The 23077-nt window shown below is 38.4% G+C and overlaps 2 protein-coding genes across 6 annotated transcripts in view; one reads left to right on the top strand and one right to left on the bottom strand.

Annotated features, from left to right (window-relative positions):
- GABRB2 (gamma-aminobutyric acid type A receptor subunit beta2) overlaps positions 1 to 18480 on the bottom strand; it is a 236054-nt gene extending 217574 nt beyond the window's left edge. For 3 of the 4 annotated variants that reach the window (XM_027033701.2, XM_027033716.2, XM_053226767.1), the window contains exons 1-4: positions 18342 to 18480; positions 17047 to 17275; positions 16795 to 16886; positions 15733 to 15800 (exon numbers count right to left, since the gene is read on the bottom strand). In XM_027033701.2, coding sequence (XP_026889502.1) covers positions 15733 to 15800; positions 16795 to 16886; positions 17047 to 17123 — 237 coding nt within the window. In that variant the 5' untranslated portion in view covers positions 17124 to 17275; positions 18342 to 18480. Of the gene's footprint in view, positions 1 to 15732; positions 15801 to 16794; positions 16887 to 17046; positions 17276 to 17914; positions 18053 to 18341 lie in introns of those variants that run through there. The other variant, XM_027033709.2, reaches the window with a different exon arrangement.
- Positions 18481 to 19281: 801 nt separating this feature from the next.
- GABRA6 (gamma-aminobutyric acid type A receptor subunit alpha6) overlaps positions 19282 to 23077 on the top strand; it is a 140135-nt gene continuing 136339 nt past the window's right edge. The window contains exons 1-2 of one of the 2 annotated variants that reach the window (XM_053226774.1): positions 19282 to 19528; positions 20779 to 20947. The gene's annotated coding sequence lies outside the window, so the exon portion shown is untranslated. Of the gene's footprint in view, positions 19529 to 20775; positions 20948 to 23077 lie in introns of both variants that reach the window. The other variant, XM_053226771.1, reaches the window with a different exon arrangement.

Here is a 23077-nt window from a genome sequence, read left to right as displayed (position 1 = left end):
AAATTTTATGAACCTCATTGGGGTAAAGGAATGGAAGACTGCACCTTCAATGGTAATTCATGTTGGTTTTATGGGACCAAGTAAGTCAATCCTATGTTGGAGATTGAAATAAAACAATTATTTTAAATGTTTAAGTTGGTTAGGAATAATAAACTGAAAAAGTGCACAATATCTATCTATCTATCTATCTATCTATCTATCTATTCAAACAGGTTACTGATACCAAAGGTATTTCATGCATAAATTGCAATGGAAATGGTGCTCAGAGTGGTAAAGATAAAAAACACCCTTCTCAGATGGTTATATGGCATTTGTTCTTTTGGCCAAGAATCAAAAATAATAATTGGATATAAAAATCCAAATCACCATAACCATACAAACTGTAAAGTATTTAAGAATTAATTTAACAAGAATTATGTAAAGCCTATGGGAATAAATTTAACAAGAAATGTGCAAGAGTTCCATGTAGAAAACTATAATTTTACTGAAGGACACAGCAGACTATGTATAAATGGTGAGACACAGTATGGTTTTCAATACAAGGAGCCACTGCCGTTGAGAACTAAATTTTCTACCAAATTTCAAGAAATTACAACCAAAATGCTGGCACAGCATTTTTTTTAACTTGCAAAAATATAAAGATTGTATGAAAGTGTAACTATCTCATAATGGTTAAGTATAACTAAATAGAAACATAATGAGGGGAGATTTGCCTTGATATTTAAAGTTAAAATAATTAAAACCATATTATGCTTACACTATACACACACACACACACACACACACACACACACACACACACATATGTAGAGAGGGAGAGAGAGAAAGATGGAGAGAGAGAAATATTAATGAGGCAAATTACAGAGTAAAAACATAGACCTAAGGGCAGATGAGATTTCCTATATGATAAAGACAAGATTTCAAATAATAGGGAAAGGATAGACTATTTCATTAAATTTTACTGTGACAAATATCTATCCATTTATCTACCTATCTGTCAAATCTGACAATACATGATTGTTTTATATAGTTTCATTCATGATACTAAAAGTCCACAAAATAATCATAATGTCTGTCAAAATAGGATTGATTTAATAAAATCAATGAAATTCTATGCAACCCTTGGATATTATGTTGTAGAAAAATTTTAGATGTCATCAAAAGATGTTCACAAAATATTAAAAGCAAAAATCATAAAACATGATGTCTGATACCATCTGATAATATTTCACGTACCTCCCAAGAAGTCTGGAGGCTTACTGATCATTTTGCTAACAGTATTTATATCTGGGTGGTGATATTAATAGGCATCTTCACTTTTAATTATAGTTTACACTGTTACTGATTTTTCTGTAATGGACAGAAATAAGTAATAAAAACAATTCAAGATAAAAACAGAAAATATTTTTTAAATGGAAGAAAATTAAGAAAATCACATAACAGATAAATTTACCCACTTAACAAAATAAATATGACAAAAATTTTTCATTTAATTCCCTTAATTTCCAAATACAGAAACCCTGAACAAGAATTTTGTACAAGGTTTTATCACCAGTGACAAATTCAGGACAAATCCAGAACTCCCAGTCCCTGCTTTTGATATGAACACTGACTTTTTCACAATAATTATAGAAATAATCTCTAGAAAAATTCAATAACATACTTTTAGCCCAAGGACTGCTACCTTTTAAAAGAAACATAGAGCTTAATAATTATGTGTGTGTGTGTATTATTAGATATATAAAATATACCCTAAATTTTGTTTGATTTTAATCAACCCATTTGTATATTTGATAAAGTAGATAAAAAGAAATTAGAAACATTTTGCTTAAGCCACATATTGTTCTCAACCTTGAAGAACACAATTGTATTCAAACTGAAGTTTTTAGATTGACCTTGAAATACATCACAATTATTATTTCACACAAATGCTAATCATCAGCCTACTGAATATTTTGAGATGCTCTGATACTGAGATAGGTACCACCTCATTAAAATAACAAGTAATGGGGCGCCTGGGTGGTGCAGTCGGTTAAGCGTCCGACTTCAGCCAGGTCACGATCTCACGGTCCGTGAGTTCGAGCCCCGCGTCAGGCTCTGGGCTGATGGCTCAGAGCCTGGAGCCTGTTTCCGATTCTGTGTCTCCCTCTCTCTCTGCTCCTCCCCCGTTCATGCTCTGTCTCTCTCTGTCCCAAAAATAAATAAACGTTGAAAAAAAAAATTTTTTTTTAAAAATAATAAAATAAAATAACAAGTAAGGTATCAAGGGGTGATATTTTCTTCATTCTGAAAGTCATAAAACTTAATCAAGATCTAATTTTGTTCTTAATTCTCAAGATTACCATATCCTTTGCAGAGCAGATTTTTGTTTCAAGCATGAATTGGATTTATTCCTCAGTGATGAAAGAGGATTTATAATAGCCAGGAAAAAAGTAAATCATAATCTTCAATTTATCCACAAACTCTAATGATGCTGACATAGTGATAATTACTAATTTAACTGACCTCTCAATGAATTAGATTGCCTACTTCCTTATGTTCTATTTATTTTAGTTTTGTAGGCTTCCCAAAAGTCATCTGGGAATCTGTAATGTGGATTGTTAACAATCATCCTGGGAGATTATGATGGAGGCAGGTCCATTCAATTTTTTCAACTTCCTTTTTCTTTCACTTCAGAAAAACACAAAATAAATGGGATAGGGGACAAATCAGGCTCAAATTCCAGTTCCAGGTATACTGTAATTTTTCAAAACTGCTTTCATTGACTTTTTTTAAATTAAAATATGTATTAATTATCAAATGCTTAAAAGTACAGAAAGAATCCACATGCATTTTGATATTGCTTATTCCATATCACGTAATTCAAAAAGACAGTCTCTGATTTTATATATATATATATATATCTTTCATGGTAATCTTTGTTGCATACTTTACATATATAAATATTCATTTATACTAAACAGGACACAGTGACTATGTAGGAAAGGCCTTCTGCTATTTCTCAACTATTGAAAACACATTACACACTCTTCAAGAACAGGAATACATATGTCTATCCCTCTTCTCCTCTCCCTCTCTGCATCTCTCTTTGTCCCTCTCTTTAAAGCTCAAAGACACAGCAGCATTTGATTTAATCAAGTTTTGTTCCTGCCGTATTTGCACTAGGCACTAAAACAACAACAAAATGGGAAACCCAGAGCTCTAGGATTGTGGCTACTTTTTTAATAAGAACATAAACAATTAAGAGGTATTCTGTCCAAATCTGGGAATTTTAACACCAAGACACACCTATAGCATTGCCACTTTGACTAAAGTATCCTAAGTAGAAAAAGTTCCATTAAACAACAAATTTCCACCTAAGTGGTGGGGATGATGATCAGAGTCAGTTTGCTAAATTAATGAAATAAAGACATTTTAAAATGTGGCTTTCAAAGATGGTTCATTAATAGATAGACAGGAAGAGTTTCCTGGTCTGTTAGAAAATGTATAATTAAGATATGAACATGAAAGCTGATCTTTCTGAATAACCAGAGAATTATATATATATATATATATATATATATATATATTTATTTATAATATATATATTTTATAATACATATATATTTTATAATACATATATATTTTATAATATGTATATATATGTCAGAAAATATTACTCTGTAGTGTTAAAAAGCAATTGGCAAAATGATTTTATTCAGATTTCTTATAGAACAGAACTTAGCCTCCAACAAGCAGTCTAAAATAAAGCACTGAAAAAAATCTGAAGGAAATGAGGAAACTATGTTTTTCATATGCTCTGTAATTTTACATATCTCTCACGTGTAAATTTGGCAAGTACTTAAAATATTATGACTTTTAGAATAACAAAGGTATTCTCTAATGAATTCAGTTAGAAAAATGGTTTGTCACACGGACAAGCTAGTATGATTCAAGTAAACACTTAAAAGCATTCTTCCAACACATAAGCCAGATGCAAATTTACGCAGCCTAGCAGATCAGCCCCTCCAAAAGAAAGAGCTGGCTTAACAGTGCTTGAAAGAGGAAAGGTTTACACAACTGACTGATGGGAGAATGCTTCAAGAGGTCTGCAGTCTATTAACTCAAACACTCATTTGGAAAAAGAAATAGAAATACGTCTTTACAAAATAAGTCTTTAAGTTTCTTTGTAGGTCAAAGAAAGCAAACAGAAAAAAATATTTAAATTTCATTTTTTGGAGCACAGTATCTGCAACGATGGTAAGTATACAGAAAGGTGATTAGATTTTACAACCTAACAATGGGCACCTATTCACTTATATTTAAAGCTGTTGACAACTCTCCTTCTTATTTATGATATTCCTTAAAATGGCCTATAAATCATTCTTTAAAGATTAATGTTAAAAATATTTCCTGAAACATCTCCAGTTGATGAAATGTCAACAGCCTCACAAAACAGGAAAATTTGTAAAGATGATCTTTGCATGATTATTTAAGAGCTACCTGTCTGATTATACAGTCCCTTGTAAAATCCATTTAAACGGTAGTCCTAAGAAGCAAGAATATTCAATAATTACTTTAAAACAAATGCTCCCTCCTGGAAGGGAGGAACAGCACACTCTCTAAAATATTACTTGTTCTATGTTGATGCTTTAGAAATTGGAAGGTAGGAATAAATGGGACTGTTTCCACAGAAAAAAGTCACCTTTCAATTATCTATATTCCAAGCCATACTATCCAATATTTCCCCTTAGCAGGATAATAATGAAGAATAAAATGGCCTTTAATTTCCATTATTTTTCACTGTATCGCTATTTTCATAGAAAATGCAAAACCCTAAACCAGTGTCAAGATGACCATGAGATGCAAATATAACTTTATATATATTTTATAAAATCCTCTTCTTTTAAGTTTATTTATTTATTTCTTTTGAAAGATGGGGGGGGGGGCAGAGAAAGAGGGAGAAAGAGAATCCCAAGCAGGCTCCGTGTTGTCAGCATAAAGCCCAATGTGGGAGTGGGCTTTCATTTCACACAACTGTTAGATCATGACTGGAGCCCAAATCAAGACTTGGATGCTCAACTAACTGAGCCACCCAGGTGCCCCTCAAATCCTCTTTAAATCTCTACTTTGAGTATGTTTGATAGTGAACATTATGTATTAGTTCATAGCTAGATAAATACACATTTATTAAGCAAGTCAAGTAGATTAATTCTCATGATGCAACCATCATTTCTATTTAAAATAAAAAATAAAATAGTTGAGTGAGAAGTGTCTTTTAAAAACTATTTAATTTAATAAACTATGTAAAAGTCTAGAGATAAACATTTTATAAAAATGTTTTTGATGCAATGGTCTTCTACCAATTAGGCACTGAATTATTGATCTTTAGAGGAGCAACCTCAAGATGTTTGTTTAATCACTGAGGCCTAAAGTTTAAGCACATACTTCAAGAATTATAATTAGGCAGCCATAAATAATTAATAGGGAGCTATTCAGTGCCATTGTCCCTATATGTAACGTGTAATGCTACTATTACTAACCACCAATTACATAGCTACCTTTCTAAACAAGGATAGCGAAATCATATTACCATGAAATGTATATTAAAATATAAGTATTTCTGATATTTTTCAGACATCTTAAAACTAAATAATCAATACAGCTATTATTAATTTTTTCATAGTATCAAACACTGTGCTAGGTGCTCATCCCTCCACCATTTTGCAACCATTGTTCAACCTTTGTTCTTTTTAAATATAGAACTGCGATCATTTTAATGATGTGTGTCAATAAAATTATTGTGGAAGTTCCAAAGGACATTTTATAAAAACAGAAATCAGATCTGGAAAATGTTTTTCAATGTTCTCATACTTCCTTTATGAAGTGTTTTCTGCCTTTAACTTTTTTCCTTGTGAAGATGCTTAAGGCTCTCTCACAGTGTCAGAGCACCCACCCAAGAAATCCCAAGGTCTCTTCTGCAGAGCCATCAAGATCCTATGCAATTAAGTTTCACTCTACATATTCATACCCTCCATATGCACCCTACCATTCTGATCCACTTACATTAGCTGTGAAATCTTAGAAATTATATAATCTATCCAGTTGTTAGTTTCTGCATTTCTAAAAGAAGATGATAATACTATTATCTAGGTCATTGGATTTCTGTGAGCATTAAGATAGTCATACACACCCTAAATTTATATTTTTGCAATATTACTATTGCTAATATGCAATGGTTTTCTTCATGCTGTCTATACCCTACTGCCCTTTCCCACAGGACTGTTCTAATTTTCCATCTATTCAAATTGCACTGATTCCATTTGTTCAGTTCAACTCTCTTTGCCATGAAGTCTCTTTCTGCAAATCCCACCCACCCTTACTACTTAGATCTTTATATTGTTGTAAAAATCCATATTACAACTAGAGGCCAGTCAGTTGTTGTCAAATTCTTTTATTACTAATTATCCAGCTTCCAACTTCACTATAAAATTCATGTTCCTCTAACAGTGCCTTTCAGATCATACCTGTGTCAGTCACGTAGAAAACTTAACATGAAGACCCCTGAACGCCATCCTAGACTGAGGAGTCAGACCCTGAATATGGGCCTTAAAAATATGAGTATTAACACTAGACTCAGAGATTCTACTGCACAGAAAAATTTGACAATCACTGTAAAACTTGATTCCCAATTTTTTATTTTGACTCTTTTACCTGAGAGACATACCAGTCTCCTCTCCCACCATCTGAAACACTCTTCTCTCCATCAACCCTCACCTCCCTCTTCAGGCAGTAAGATTAATCTTTCTTGACTCTAGAAAGTACCTTAGTCCCATTTCCCATCCTTCCACAATCCAGCTTAACTGGTAGAGTGCTGCTTAAGTTAACCCTTGATAAACACTTCCTGGTAGCTTGATGTACTGAAGTCCTTCAACTACCCCTTCAACCAATTCTGCCAATCCATGTTTGGCAAGCATCTACTAATTGTCTGGCATCGTGCTGGGCACTTTCCATGAATTTGTACACCTCAAAATCTCCGATCTTCCTCTATGGCTTACTTTTGTATCACTTTTCTAAGATACAGGTAGATTCACCTTTAAAACTTCATTAATTGTTGCTATTGTGTTAGGAGAGAAGTTATTTTAGCTTCAATTGCCAAACAATTACTTCTAAGTTAAGACCTCTTGGCAAGTAAGTGGGCAGTAGGGGCCAAATTATAGTGCAAGGAAAATAAGACTTGGCAATAAAAATGCCAATAGAATGTTAACAAAATGAGCACCAGCAAGAGCCAATGGGCTAAAGACATTCCTATATTTTCCCATATAAATGGGGGCAGGATAACATAAAGCCATGTTTCTCCTTGCATATAAATATATATATATATACACACACATATATATATAATGCAAATGAAATGCACATAAATCTTGTGTTTTAAAAACTCATAACCCCTGCTTCTTGTTCCTCTTTTAACTGTTCCTAAGTATTGTCATCTGAAAAGTGTAAATTGATTTTGGAAAAACCGATTAATATCAGAATAGAAACAGTAAAGAGTGGCTGTGTAAATATGAGTCAACTTGATATATCATTTTTTAAAATTTCCATTTATACGCTACTTAAATCCAGTTCTCTATTTTGTATGTGATTTATATATTATTGTTAATGGTGCAAAAGTAAAAGTAAATATGGGAGTACCCGGTGGCTTAGTCAGTTAAGCGTCCAACTTCGGCTCAGGTCATGATCTCATGGTTCATGGGTTCGAGCCCTGCATCAGGCTCTATGCTGACAGCTCAGAGCCTGGAGCCTGCTTTGTATTCTGTGCCTCCCTCTCTCTCTCTGCCTCTCCCCTGCTTGTGCTCTATCTCTCTAAAAAATAAATAAACATTAAAAGGAAAATTTAAAAGATTAAGTAAGTTTATTTTTAAATAATCGATAGCTATAATTATGACTAATAATCTATAAAATATATTTTAAAATGGTTTCTCAGAATGAATAAAAAATAAAATGTCAATATATTCATTATATGTTTGTAAGATCGAGGAAAAATACCCACCAGTTTACACTGGTGGTAGTAGAGATGTGTATTTTTTATAAAGAAAGCATAAATCTGTAAAAATATGCATGGTGTGTTAAGTGAAAATATAGACTATAAAATTATCTCTACAAAACAAGTGCAATGTGTAAAACATGAATAAACTAATAGATGAGAGCTAGAAGGTAATACAAATTAAAACACAGTTTTAATAAAATAATAGGGATATGGGTAATTTTTGCTTTTGATATTTGTTGGTATTTTCAAATTGGTTTCGTCACAATGTACCACCAAACATAAATGAAAATGGTGACGAAGCACAAAATCAATGAGAAAATCTCAGTGACAAATCTCTTTTCTCTAGTTGCTTAGAGACAAAACCACAACACCATTCTTTACACCAGTGGCTCTCAACTGGGGACAATCCCCTCACCCCACATGGCACATTTAGCAATTTCTGGAGACACTTTTGGTTTTCACAACAGCAGGAGTACTTCTGGCAGCCGAGTGGAGTAGAGGCAAGAAATGCCATGAAATTTCTTACAATGCACATGACCGCCCACTCACAACAAAAAAGTATCTGGTCCAAAGTGACAGCAATGCTGAAGGTAAGAAACTTTGTTATAGAATGATCATAAAACAAATTGTGCCCTTCCCCAAAGTTAACATATATACACCCTTCCCATATAGTTAGGAAAAACACTTTGATTTACATTCTTAAAAAATTCCCACAACCACTTAATTACTTGGAGGAGCACACCAAAGCACACATGATGCACTAAAACATGAAACTTGAGATACTTCCTTAGCCTGCTGTCTCCTGCAGAGGAAGCCCATTATCACATCTTTATTTCATGCCCATAGTTAAGCAAGAGCATTGTTCAGGGTACCCACAAGGTAACAGCAAAAAAATTGCCCTAAGAGTTAACCAGAAAAAATAGACTTATAAACTGTCAATATCAAGTGTTATAGATGTTTTAAAATAGGTAAGTCTTCTAGAGATGTAATCTTTATAATGAGTCTCATTTATACTACATGGGATGGAGGAAGGAAAGCTCTGGGAAGAAAAGGAAAAGAATTCAACTACCTTTAGGAGAATTATCTGCAGAAGCAATTAACCAGAAATCAGGAAAATGTGTTCTCAATGAAAAAAAAAAAGTTCAATTGAAAATGAGGTATTTATGATAACAAAAAGGGGGGAAAGCGTGTGGTGTTTTCACACAGTGTCCACTCACTGCCCATAACCCCTGAGTTTATGATTCATAAACATGTAGCAGCCATTATTTCCTGGCAATTATTGGCCTTAATTGTTATCTGATAGATTCTTCTAGGGCAAAAGAAAATTATTAGACAAGTTAACCAACAGCACCCGTTCATAATGACAGAAATTACAACACATGAAATATTCTGGATCTTATGTAAATTTTCCTTTATTGCATGGTTTAAATCATGCTCAACAGATGTAATTTAAAGTATGTGTTTCTCAAGGATGGGTATCATTTCTTCTATTTAATGTATACTGAATAAACTATCTACTTGGAATCACTAATAAATTAAGATTTTTTTTAAGGCGAAGAGAGTGAGAAGTATCATCTTATGATTAGTTTCTCTGATCTATCCACTCTTTCAAAAAAATAGCAACTACAACAAAACAGGGTTCTCAAGGAATGAAAATGATTTTTTTTTAACGAGTCTTTGCTACAACTTAAAACTGCAGCATGGTTAAGATCAAGCAATGTGAAGTCAGTCATTTGTTAGCTGTGTGACCTTGAACGAGTCACTTAACCTCTCTTGGCCTCAGGTTCCTCTTTTGTAAGTAGGTTGATGTAGCTACCTCACTGTTTTTATAGGAGCATTGGATGAAATAATGCAAATCAACAGAATACTTACATGAGTTAAGAACTCAATAAGCACTAGCTTTATTCTATTCTATTTGTGTTACATGACTTGGAAAATGTTGGGTAATATACAAGAGAGGGAGAGGGGATGATGGTGCAAAGGAGTAGAAGAAAAAGGAGACAACATAATAGCTTGCTAAAAGTTGGGTAGGAGAACTTCTAAGCATAATTCACTTAGGCTTAAGCCTGCCTGTAGTCGGAGAGTGTTCATATACACTTCACCATGCTTCATTCCTTCTTGGCTATCCTTCTGTGTGTCCCAGGTAACCTCACTTACTTACCCTTTCTCCACAGAGGCCAATTTTAACCTCCTCTATTCTCAATAGGAAATGTCTCCCATGTTGGAGAGAATATAGAGGTCTTCAATTAAGTGAGCCTTTAGCTTCCTGTCCCACCGCCCCACCCATCTCCTGTGTTGTATCTGCAACCTGCTCCCTTCCAAAGGAAACTTCTCCAAATTATATATCATTCCTTTTAGTAATTGCTCTCTCCCCATTTTACTTCAGATCCAAACTTTTCAAAAGTATAGTTCCCAACTACCAAAGGTCCTCTATATTTACCAGTGAGCTATTGTTACTACTACACTCGGTAGATGAATCTCACAACTTATTTCAATTGATCATTTTGGCATGTGACACAACTGATCACTTCCTTCTTTTTTAAACTCTCTTGTACGTCCACTTCCAAAACACTGTTATCTGCAGGTTCTCTTCCTAACTCTCTGATTGTTGCTTAGCCCCTTGTTACTCTTTGTGGACTCCTTTTCAGTGTTCCTCCACTTGTGCTCACCAGATCTCTAACTGTAGCTGTCTTTTCACTTTCCCTTTTTAATTTTGTCCATTCATACTGTTATAAATATTACCTATACGATGACAATGTAGAAGCTCACCTCTCTAGTCATGACTTTTTTACGTAGCTCTAGACCTGTATTTCCCAATCCCCACTGGGAGATTTCATGTGTGTTGAAAAGTCAACATATCCCAAACTGAGCTCACCATCTGCCCCGTATACCTAATCCCTCACTCCCGCCTCCAACTTGGATGCCCCTTTTGTTTCTGAATATTAATAAATAGTACCATCAGAAATTTGGGATTCACCAGGTCCTTCTGCTTCTACCTCATAAATGTGCTGTTTTTCTTTCTTCTATTTTACATCCCTGCCTCAATTCATCAATTCTTCCTGGATTTTTGCAGTGAGTTTTCATCTTATCCCCCAACTTAAGTCTTGCTTAACTCTTCATATTTCAGAAGCATCTTCTTGAAGTGTGAATCTGTTCATGCAATTCTCCTGTTCACATCCTTTCATGGATCTCTACAGTCTTTGGAACAAAATTTAACACTTCAAGCTGCAAAAATGGTCTCTATAATTTGATCACCACCTGTGATCTCAATACAAGCTCTTATCACCTCCTTACTCCCACTCCCAATTCCAGTCAAAGTTACTTGCAAATTCCTAACCCCATTTATTTTTCTGTGTCTTTTTCTCCTATGTGCCATTATTTCTACTTGGAACATCTATCCAGAGTCCTATAATTTCTAGTTAATTTCTTCACCTAGAAATTTCTATGTAATATCTTAGTATTCTGCATTCCCAATATGCCCTTTGTATTTCCTCTTTCAAAGCACTTATAATCCTGTATTGTGATTTTTTCTATATTAAACAACGAATGCCTTGAATTTGAGGACTATGATTTTATGCTCTGTTTCTCCACATATATGGTACGGTGTCTAGTGAATAATAACAAATTGCTGCTATGAAAACAAATAGTTCACCCAATATTTGTGGCATTCACCCAGGGTCTAACATCCAACCAGTCATTGTGTATAGAGCAAAACCACATGGAGTGATATATTATAACTGTCTACATGTAGTTTATAACATGATCAGGAAAACAGAATGAATATATAACATACACAGCATTTTGAAATGGCAAATAACAAATGAATGGTGAAACCAAGAAGTGACAAAGGAATTCATGGGAAATACAGACCACTAGGTACTCATTCAGCTGCTCATAAAAAAGCTTTAAAGAAAAGATAAGACTATGCTAAGCATAAGTACAGTAAGAGTCTACAGAAGAATTAAGAATAGTGAGCACCTAGATATTAAGTCTCATGAGGTCAGGAGACAAATCAATTTTGTTCATTGCTCTGTCTCTGAGGCCTACAACATGGCTGGATCATAGTAGCTGCTAAATAAGCATTTGTGTTGAATTGAATTTTAAACTGTGCATCTGGTGATGCAAGAAAACATCTGTTTTTAAAAAAAGGCAGCAGTTTTCTTCATTTGCCATTCCATAAAAAGGTAATTTGTGTGTGTGTTTACTAGAACTCTTTCCTCAAAAGTGAAATATTGCTTCACTCTTTGGTTGGCAAATGTGTTGTTTCAAGATGGAGAAGAATCTACTTTAAATGAAGAGAAAGCTATTTCAGTCCATAATTCTCAGAGCCAATTTTGGATCTTAAAATGCACTTTTCATCAAAGAACCTTAACAAAAAGATCCCTGCCAATGTAACCAAGACATCTAAAAATATTTCATTCTAGAGCCAAGCTTTCCACTCAGGAGCATTCTAATTGAAATCACATTCTTCCAAAGATCTAGCATTGGGCCAACAGTCACCTGAGTAAGCTACCAACCTCACCTTCACGAGTAAGAACTCACAACTGTATGACATTTAGGAATTCTGCATTTTCCTTACATTTATGCTAGATTTCCATGTTTTCCTGGAACTTTTTTGTACTCAACAGAGCTACTAAATAAACCAAACCAGAAATACATATAACTTTGAGTTGGAAGTCAAATTATTATGTCCCCTCTCAATTCACACATAAAAAAAAAGAAAAAAAACAAACTTGAGACCTAGTATATTACCTTTAGGGTAGCAGCTGGAGTGGACACAAATTCTCTTGAATGATAGCCTGTTATTCAGTCTTCTACATAAGCTATGTTCATGGAACATCAACACTTTCACATGTATAGTTTTGTTAATTCTGGTAGTCACCTGAAATAGGTACAATGGGACTATTCCTCCTCTTTAACAGGTGAGGAAATTTAGCCCTGTCCATCTGTGAATTCCCTGAGGATGACTGAGCAGCAGAAGCAGAACTAGTATTCAAGACTCCTGATTTGGTTCAGATTTTTCGATCACTGTCATTTACCAAGAGTATCACATTGACATGTCTCTTTTCCTTCAGTACAAATGAGTCAGTGACAATCTAAATGGTCTGGAGCCTACCATCCTTCAAAGGAAGATTCGCCATAGTAAAAGAAAGTTACAATTACCAGAGGTTGCAGGTAATAAAAGATAATGAGGCAAAAACATGTATGTTAATCACTTTTGAGGTTTCATTTAAATAATCAACCATTCTTTCAGAACTAAAAATAATCAAGACATATTAACACTTTTAGACCCCTATACTAGAGGTAATATGCCACAAGCAGCTTTATTTTATTTACACACCAATGATGAAATTTCCCATCTGTTGCTTCAAATCAAATAAGCATACTTAAAAATAACATACATCACAAAATTTTTCTTTGAAGGATTAATTTAAGTCACTATAATGTTAGCTGAAATAAGTGTAAATTTTTCAACAAGTAAAAAATGTGTCTGGACAAGTCCACATGTGGTAGCAGGAGGCTAAGAAAGGAATCTGGCATGGAATTTTTAACATTTCGTTCTAATCATTAATGCTGCAGTACTGGCCTATTTACAACCTGACATTTGTTTTTGCACTTTCAACATCCCATGATTTTTCATCAACAGTAAATAGCTTTAAGAGATGTCACCCCGCCTTAGCTGGGTCTATATTTTGACTAGCAGGTCTTGGCATTGTGTCCAGCTCAGATACCTCTCCAAAATGCTGTATGCAGGTAAAAGGTGAACAAAATTTAAAACACACACACACACACACACAGCACAGCACTACTCTAAACAGTTGGGGGATATAATATATCCAAGTTCATAGCTGACCTATCACAGGTGACCTATCATCTTATCATTGTTTGTTTAGAATCTATTTCCTAATTTTCCATAGAACACCATTTTTGTGATGCTCCAAAGAGGAGGGCTGTAAAAAAATAACATAAATAAATCAAAAGGCAAAAGAAAGCAGCCTAATTTAACCACATGCAGGACGCACAGAACCATATCCGATTTCTGTCATCACTTTGTGTCTAGCAACACAATTTAGATTCAAGTCTTTGGGACTTAGGAAGTACCCACATTAGGACCTTTTTAAATTTTTCTAGTAAAACTAAAAATTTAAACTAATGAAAGACCTCTAGAATTCCACAAAAGCGAATATTTGTGCATCTGAGAAATTAGTTTCCCAAGGAAAATGTATTCTCTAGACACACAGGGAATTTTCATAATATGTGGGAAATCTGTGGTTCTGAATCACCCAATATTGTCTCAGTCTGTTTTTATATCCTATATGAAAAAAGCCTTCCCAATAATTAGAATATAAGAAGATACATGGCATTAAAACTTTGCGGAAACTTTATAGAAAGAGTTGAATATTCCCTGGAGTAGTTATGTTTTATAATGTCATAATGCTAATGACTATCACCTGTCTTTGGACAATGTATAGGGATGAGGTTAGTTATTTGAGTTTTCTCTCTATTTAAACTCTGGGAATATGAAAATCTGCATAATGTTAAGAACATATCAACTACTTTTGCTGTCTTGAGTTAATTAGTAAATGTCCTAACTTTCAAGTCCTGATGGCTGGCTGAGAAGTCTTTTACATAAAACTTTACACACTACACCCTTTTCTTTATTAGTGCATTTCATTTCTAGGAAGAACCATGCCACAATAGTCTTCTGAAATGTGCGGTGTGCTTTCAGTATTGAAAGTAACATTACCATCTTACAGTCAGATGTGGCCTTTCTAGACAGACTTTTCCAAGGGAGAAAACTTTAACAACACAGAGTAGAAAAGTCACTGGAGAAAGAAGCAGCCCAAGTATTCTGGGGTATCTAGGACACTTGTCATGGTTTTGTCTGTCTGCAGTGCCCCCACATGGGCAGCAGGGGGCGCTCCTGCATGAAACAAACCCCCCACAAGTGCCCTGGTCAGGAAGAGAGGCTTTTTCTCAGCATTTGCCCCAATTCCAAGGAGGTAGCCACTAAGGAGTGCTGCTGTCCATAAACTGTACAAGCTTAGGACACGCAGTGTACAACACTGCAAAAGTGACTAGATAGGGCACATGGGTCTGAGCCTACCTTCAGAACACAGGGTGGACAATTTTTTAATTTATTTTTATGGGGAAGAGACATTAAAAGAGCAGGTGAACAATTGTGGGGGGAGGTGACAGTCATCAGCTTGTAAAAAGGCCATCTCTGAAAGCAACAAGTGGACATCTGTATCCCAGGGTCATTTATTTAGTCTATTAGCGACAGTTTAGTTTGTAAGATTATATTCCTTGTGAAATAGCCTCAAAACCATTCCCTCTTTTCCTGACCCCACTCCAAACTCAGAAAATCACTTGAAGAACCTGGTTCCTCAATAAACCTTAGGAAATGTGGCTTCTGCAAGGGATCTTGTGCATGTGGTTGTGTTTTGCACATGAATTATGATGCTTTTACTTGCTCTGTACCAATTCTCAAGTATCGGAACCAGGTTGGAAAAATCATTAGGGACCAAAAAGCAAGGGCTCTGAAACCTCAAACACAGTGGGTTCCAAAGCAAAATTCCCAGCCCTCATCCCCATTTCATATGCTTACTCATGCTTATGCCACCCCCACTGACTGACCCCTTCCTACTTCCTGTCCCCAAATGAAGGTCTGTAGAGGTACAACTATAAACCTCAGTACTCACCATATTGACTTCGGAAACCATATCGATGCTAGCAATGTCAATGTTCATTCCCACGGCCACAGGGGGACCTGCGAACCAAGATGGCCAGCCACGTGATTTCTCAGAACTTCATTCATTCTCAGCAAGAGTAGTCCCTGGGCTTGGGGTATTCTGCCCCAGATCCCTTCCCCGCTGTTCACCCTCATTGCTCCTTTTTAAAAAGAGTGCCAGGCACTCCTCTAGGAAACGCTCTATGGAACATGCACACACGTGCCTTTGTGGAAGAGATTCCAATTTTGTCTACATATGTAGCTGTCTCAGTGTGAGAATACACACAACTCACAGAAACACAGGAATCAGTCTAGCCCGAGGGAATTTTATATATTGCACTAAAACCCCCTCCTCCTCATTCTTTCCCACTGTCCTTCAGTGAGCAGGTTTAACTCTTTGAGCTTCATAAGAGTCTAAAGCAAAATTAAATGGGCATAACAGTGTATCTAAGGCTGCAGCAAGGGGTCCTTCACCCTTCTCCCACCTACCTCCCCACCTACCTTCTGGCGCTCACGAACCCCCCCTCCCTCCCACTGCCCTAAGCAGTGGGGCTTCCAGGACTGGAGAATACCCAGACACCAGCCACTTTAAACCATGCCAGAACTCTTCCAAAGTAGGCGGGCACAGGGGATTAATGCCACTTTTCAACCAATTGCCTGCACATTTTATTCTCAAAAATGTTCACGATGGCCTCCAGTAAGCCAGGTTCTCTGGGTACACCATTAACTAAACTTAAGAGGCTCGTATCTCAATGAAGCAAAGACGGTGAAGCAAAGGATTTTAGCAGTGAAGGTGAAGGACAGCAGTCACCTATAAACTCTAAGAGGGTCTCACTGAAAGACCATCTAAGTGCTGGATACTGACAAATAGACTTAAGTTTGGATCACTTTCTCAATATGGTAACACAGAGACACATCCGATATACCACATGCAGCCAACAATAGGGAGAGGGAAGGCACAGCGCACACAAAGCTCAAAAGACAGCTTAGGCTATAACTAGGCTGTTTCTTATTTCCAAGGCAACCCCATTACCTCCAAAATCTGGTCTCAGACGAATGTCATAGCCTTTCAGGAGTCTATCCACTGTCTCTTTAACCAGCGACATATTACTAGGGTCATTGACACTAAAAAAAAAAAGAAAAGACAATAAACAGGCATCAGTAAGGCAGCAGGCACAGCGTCTTCAGCATCTATCCGATCCTCACTACAGATCCCTGCTCACAGAGGTATGCAGACAGAGCCCTTCAAAGTGAAATGAAAAAGAGAAATGCTGGGCACACTTACCTCTGCGCACAGACAGCGGCGATTATTAAGGGGAATGACCAAATCCCAAAGTAGCCCTTTTTCCGGACTCTCCACATCCCTTTAGTTTTTGATGGGATTGAGGGTTTCACTGAAGAGAGGAGATCCAACTTAGTCTGCCCAGTGCAGTAATTCTAATGTGAGGCGCATGCGCACGGTGTACCAAAACATCAAAGGGGCAGCGGCGGCTGCCTGGGACCGAGCAGATTTTCTTGCTAAGGAAAAAAAAAAAAAAAAAAAAAATTAAAGGGGAGAAAGAAAAAACATATATGTGTACAACATATACATAGTTGAATATCACCCCACTGGAGGGCCCAGAGTAAAATCTTTGTTTTCCTTCCGTTAAGACAAAAACAACTAAAGCCTCGGGTAAGTTTTGGTAGTTGCGGGAGGCAGTTTTGCACCTCACGGGTTGTGGGTTTTTGGGGCGTGTATGTATGTTTCCTCTTAAATATGCAAAACCAGATTAGGAATTTAAAAGACAGCAGGTGTGGAGTGCTAGTGGAAGACGGGTGCCTGGGAGCCCATTTCTGGTCTCAACAAGCCTATGAGGCGAGGAGTTTGAACTTTATTTCCTGGAGAATAGCATCCCCTGCGTGGGGCGAGACGTGTGCTGGAGGTGGGGGTTGTGCGGCGGGGGTTGGGGGGGAGGGACGGTGGGTGCAGTAGTCGAAGGGGGAGGGAGGAAAGAAACCAATGGGAGAAGTGCTGAGCAATCCATTGGATTTGGGGCGGGGAGGGGGGGTAGAGAATAAGAAATGGAAAAATAAAAAAGAAAGAAAAAGAAAAGAATAAAATGGTGCCTGGTCTCTTCTAGGAGTCAAGGAGCAAGCTTTTCTTCACTACTCACGAGCGATTTCTTTCTCCTTCTCCTCACCCTTTACCCCCTATTCCCAGAGAAGAAAACGTCGGGGTCCCGGTTTCTTGCCGTGTGACGTGCCTGACCCGCTAGTCCGGATTATTTATAGAAGGGGGGGGGGCGAGGGGAGCAGAAAGGCAACGTTCTCTCTCCAGGTTTCGGTCTGATTCTGCATTGGGAAATTATTAGTGGGGAGGGTGGGGTTTGGATCAGGGGGTGCTGGGACACGGGGGCGTGGGGAACGCGCGTGGCTAGCACCGGAGCCTGGGTGCAGGGTGCGAGGGGGCTGGGGCGGGGACACGGTGCAGGAAGGGCGGGTGGCCCTGGGGCGGACCCCCACCCGACGCCCCCTCGGAGCACGCGCACAGGCGCGCGCACGTGAAGGCACTCTCCCCACCCGGCCCCCGCCCCTCCTTACCTCGCCTGCTGGCGCTCGCCGCCCACTCCCGCCGCGTGCTGAGCTGGAGCCTCCGGCCTCTCTGCCCTAGGCGGAGAGCCGGGCGTGTGGCGGCCTGGGACACCTGGCTATTCCCGGGATGTGTGTGCCTCGGGATGGGAAAAGCCAGAGCAGTCCCTAGAAGGCAGCAAAATGAGGATGGGGCCCAGGAGCGCCAGGGGGCCCGGTGTTCTCCCCCGGTCTCCGCGCCACCCCTCGTCCTCGCTTCCCTTCCCAGGGCGGGGGGACACTCTCACACCCTGAGGTTGTCTCTTCCCTCCCGCCCGAGCTTTGCCGGACTCCCCACGGCTGCCGAGTCCCAGAGGAGGCAGCGAGCGAGCTCTGTGGTCGGAGAGGGAGGGAGATACTCAATTCAGGGCAGAAATGTTTCCTCAGCTCGCGGGAGAGAGACGTGCCGCGGGCGCCGCGGGCTGCCACTAGGCTGGGGGATCTGGGCCGCGTTAAGGAGCCCGAACCCAAGGCTGGGACGAATGCCTCCCCGCTTCTCCTGAGTTATCTTGGAACAGGGGAGGAGGGGGGGAGGGGAGGGAGGGCAGGTGCTCCCGGCGGCCCCTCCCCCTACTCCTCGGTGCAGAACTGGAAAAGCGAGAGCGCAAACCTACATCCTTGGACCCAGAGCAGTTTTCGCTTCTCACTCTTGAGGGCTGACCGTTGCTGTCTATTAACTGAGCGCTTACTACTTGCCTGGAGTGCTTTGTTAATACAACAGTCCTAGGATTTAGCCCTCACCTCAGTTTCCCCATATCGATTTAGAAACTGGCACACTGAAGCGAAGCAACTCGCCCAAGGTCACCTAGGAGGCGAGAGGTGGAAACAAAATTGGACTCCAAAGCCAGCGTCCCTAACCACTAGACTAGACAGCCTTGGTTCCCACGTCCGAGACCTTGCCGGCTGCCGGCTGCCGGCTCTCGGCCGCGGCGCAGTTCCCCCAGCCCGAGGAGCCCTCGGCCGCTGCGGGAGTGGGAGGCGCGCGCTGGCGGGCCAAGTCGGAGAGGAGGAGGGGCGCTCGCCGCCCGCAGCTGAGGCAGGGGCTGGCGGCGCTCGGCCGGCTCTCGGTCCCCGCAGCACCCGGGCCTCCCCGCGGTCTAGGTCCGAGCCTTGCTCCTGACCCATTTACCTCCGGACAACCTCCCTCCTCCCCCGCCTAGGTCAGAGGGTCATCCTGGGGAGGCTTGGAGGAATGACTCCGAGGGGAGGGTGGAGGCGGGAGGGCTTTGAGGCGGGAATCCGAAAGCGCCCCTGGGAGGAAACGCGAGCGGGAAGGAAGAGCTGTGTGCCTTCACAGAGTAAGGGAGTTTCTGAATTAGGGACAGGTGAAAATCAGCGCCATAAACGAGAACGGTGAAATCTGTAATTCTTCCATCATTAATTACTCAGGTTGCGAGTTACAGGAACCAAAATATAGACCCATGATAGAGCAAAATTGCCAATTTTCCTCCATTTCTTTTTACATTTCTCTACAATGGGAATCTTTTACACAAGCGAACGTCCTGAAGGAAGAACAAAGTTTAGATTACTAGCATTACGTCCAGCGGATTCCTAAAGCAGTTTGAACCCCAAGTAACTAACTGGTGAAACCCTAGCAATCTTGTCTTTTCCTTCCGACTTTTATTTATCCTTGTTGCACTTTCTGCACTGCCAGCCTTTCCCGCTTACGCTCTCTTCAGTTTGGGTTGGGAAAGAAAAAATCAGTGAAAAGAACAGTACCACAAATACTGTCATTCAGCAGTAATAATAACAGCCCAGTGAAGAGTTAAACAAGTACTTATTGAAGGCTTACCTTATACAGAAAATTAAGGGAGAGGTGAGCAAAGAGTTAAAATAACTTGTGTCTCAGCATGTAAAACAATAGCACAGTGCAAACTGAGAGTTTCAAAGGAACTGGAGGCAGAACTTTGGGTTTAAATCCCAGTTTGAATACTCCGTATCTTTGTGACTTGGACAGGTCAGTTAGCCTAAGCCATGGTTTACTCCTGTGTAAAACTGAGAATGATAATTGAACCTTCTCCATTTGATTTTACAATGACATAAATATATGTGGAGCATTTGGCATGAAATTAACAAATATTAACAATTTTTAATAATAAAGCATAATGAGTGGACAGGAAAACAAACAAGGTTTAATAGCATTAATCTATATAGTCTGAGTGGACATAAATTTAATGCAATTATCGTAGACAGGCTTGAGAAGAGAGAAACAGACATTTCAAGGGAATTAAGGTTAAAAAGGCAATGTATTGAAACCAATCAAAAGGAGAAAAAATATTTTCTCTATGTGGTAACATCTCAGGGATATCTATTACCAATAGATGTTACTAACATAATCAAAGAGATATTTCCACTGGCTATAAAACCTGAGATCAACTTATACCTGAAATGGGTCTTTATTGTACAGCAGACTTCTAGGACTTCTCTAGGACTTCTCTCCGGAAGACTGATATCGCTACCTAGGAATGTGAAAATTGGAACAATAATGTGCAAGGGAGGGCACTACTGGAATCTGAAGATGTATCAGTTGCTGGAGAGCATCCTCTGTGATCCCAGATACACAATGAGAAGGCAAAATTGTAAGTACTATTTAGAGATCATGACTCAAAATCATTATGTGCATGAAGCATATAAATGCCAGATAAAAGCAATCATCAATCATCTGCCCTTAATCTTTACTAAAATAGTCATTCATTTATTCAGTAAATATGTACTGGGCACCTACTCTATGTCAAACATTATTTGACAAGCACTGGGGATGACATGTGGTAAAGGCAGACATGGTCCTTATCCTCTTGCAGTTCACACTCCCACATGGGTAGAGCCAATATAGAAGTAATAACTGGTGTAGCATGATGTGTAAAGTGGGAAAGACAAGATATTATGGAATCCATAATTGCTGCAAATAAACCAGTTTGAGTATTTGAATAAAACTTGCTGGATAAATTCATGCTTCAATTGAGATTTGAAAGATGGGTTAGCCTAATGAAGAGTTGGGGGAAGAATATTCCAGGAAGAAGAAATAGTATGTGCAAATATCTTGGGCCAAGAGAGGATAGCATAGATGAAGAATGAAGGAAGAACCCTGAGACTAAAGGAGAAGGGTAAGAGTGGTCCCAAGAGTGATGCAGTTAGAGATCTGGGCAGTAGCAATTTGGGACCGTTGATCTGTTGAGGTAGGGGAATGACAGGATGAGTTTTAGTGACACTGGAGGAAGATGGTAGTAGCTGTAGTGAGATCTGTTTTTGCAGGAATCCAGAGGAGAATTGATGTTCAACTGAATTAGGATAGTGACAGTAAAGATGTAGAGCAGTGGCCCAAGTTATGTGATAGAACTGACTACACTTTGTGACAGATGGAATATAGGGAATGAGAGAGGTATCCAAAGATGACTCACACATTTCTGGTTTGAGTAGTTCAGTAGTGGTGCTGGAAGAAGTTGCTGGAGATAATACACTCAGTTTGGGTCACAGTTTAAGTTTAAGGTACCTGCTAGACATCCAAGGCACACTGGATGTTTTGATATATACACCTGAAGCTCAGAAGTGAGGGTTGAGGTGGGACCAATAGAAAATTTCCATGTTTCATCCTAACACCTTTGTTGCCCTTTCCTGCTTTGTATTGTCTCTTTAGAAAATATTACTACCGTATTATATTTTACACATTTTATTTTCATCTTACTGCATGGAATAAAAGTTAAAAAGAAATCACAGAGATTTTTATCTGATTTACTCACTGCTGTATTCCAGTACCTAGTGCCTATAGTAGACACTTAATACATATGTTTTAATGAATGAGTATATATTTGAAGATGCTGATGGTGTAAATAACTTAAATCATAAGAGCACATAAGACTTTTCTCAAGAGGATGAGCAGAATGAGGATACTAGAGGATCTAGAAGAGAATCTTCTGGTAAAAGACAGTTACAGCCATCAAAAGACTCAAATTAGGACTGGCCTAAAAGGTAAGAGGAAGATACTGTGGTGATAAAAGCCAAGGAAAGAGAATATTCTGATAAAGGACTGTTCAGCTGTATTAAATTCTTAAAATGTATGTTAATTTTGGAGTAGACATTATGTGCATATGGTATAAAATACAGAAGGTAATGCACTCTGTGCCTCTGCCTCCCTGATTCCTTCCCTGGAAACTAACACAACTCCGTTGGGAGGGGGTAATGTGGAATTCTGTATCATAGCCTTTTATCTGATGAAGAACAAGTATGGAATATGCCCACGGTGCCAGGTCAGTTTCACTGACCTGCTGCTGGTGGTGAATCATCAGCAGTGATGATTTTGGGGAAGGTTTCATGGAACATGGGTTACCTATTTTGCCAAATCATTTAAATACTTTTTAAATGATTACTTTTCAAAAAAAGTATTTAAAAAAGTACTATTACTTTTTTTAAATGAATAATGGATCTTTTAGCTTTAAATATTGATTGGGGTCTTATAAAATAATATTTAGAAATTTCAGTAATACTAAAGACTAGGGAGAACATCAGAAACACTATGTAGGAAGAAAATATACATTTATTACTTTCAGTACATACAATAATATAAACTTACCAATTACTAATAAAGTGTGTCGAGTATATGGCTTCCTGGAACCTAGTGTAATATACAAATAAGAATCATTTTTAAACAATATTTACATATATCTTATGCATTAATGCACTTTTATTTATTTGTATATGCTAAAGGATCCTAG

The sequence above is a fragment of the Acinonyx jubatus genome, chromosome A1, assembly GCF_027475565.1.
Source record: "Acinonyx jubatus isolate Ajub_Pintada_27869175 chromosome A1, VMU_Ajub_asm_v1.0, whole genome shotgun sequence".
Taxonomy (NCBI): Eukaryota; Metazoa; Chordata; class Mammalia; order Carnivora; family Felidae; genus Acinonyx; species Acinonyx jubatus.
This window is presented reverse-complemented; position numbering and strand designations above follow the sequence as displayed.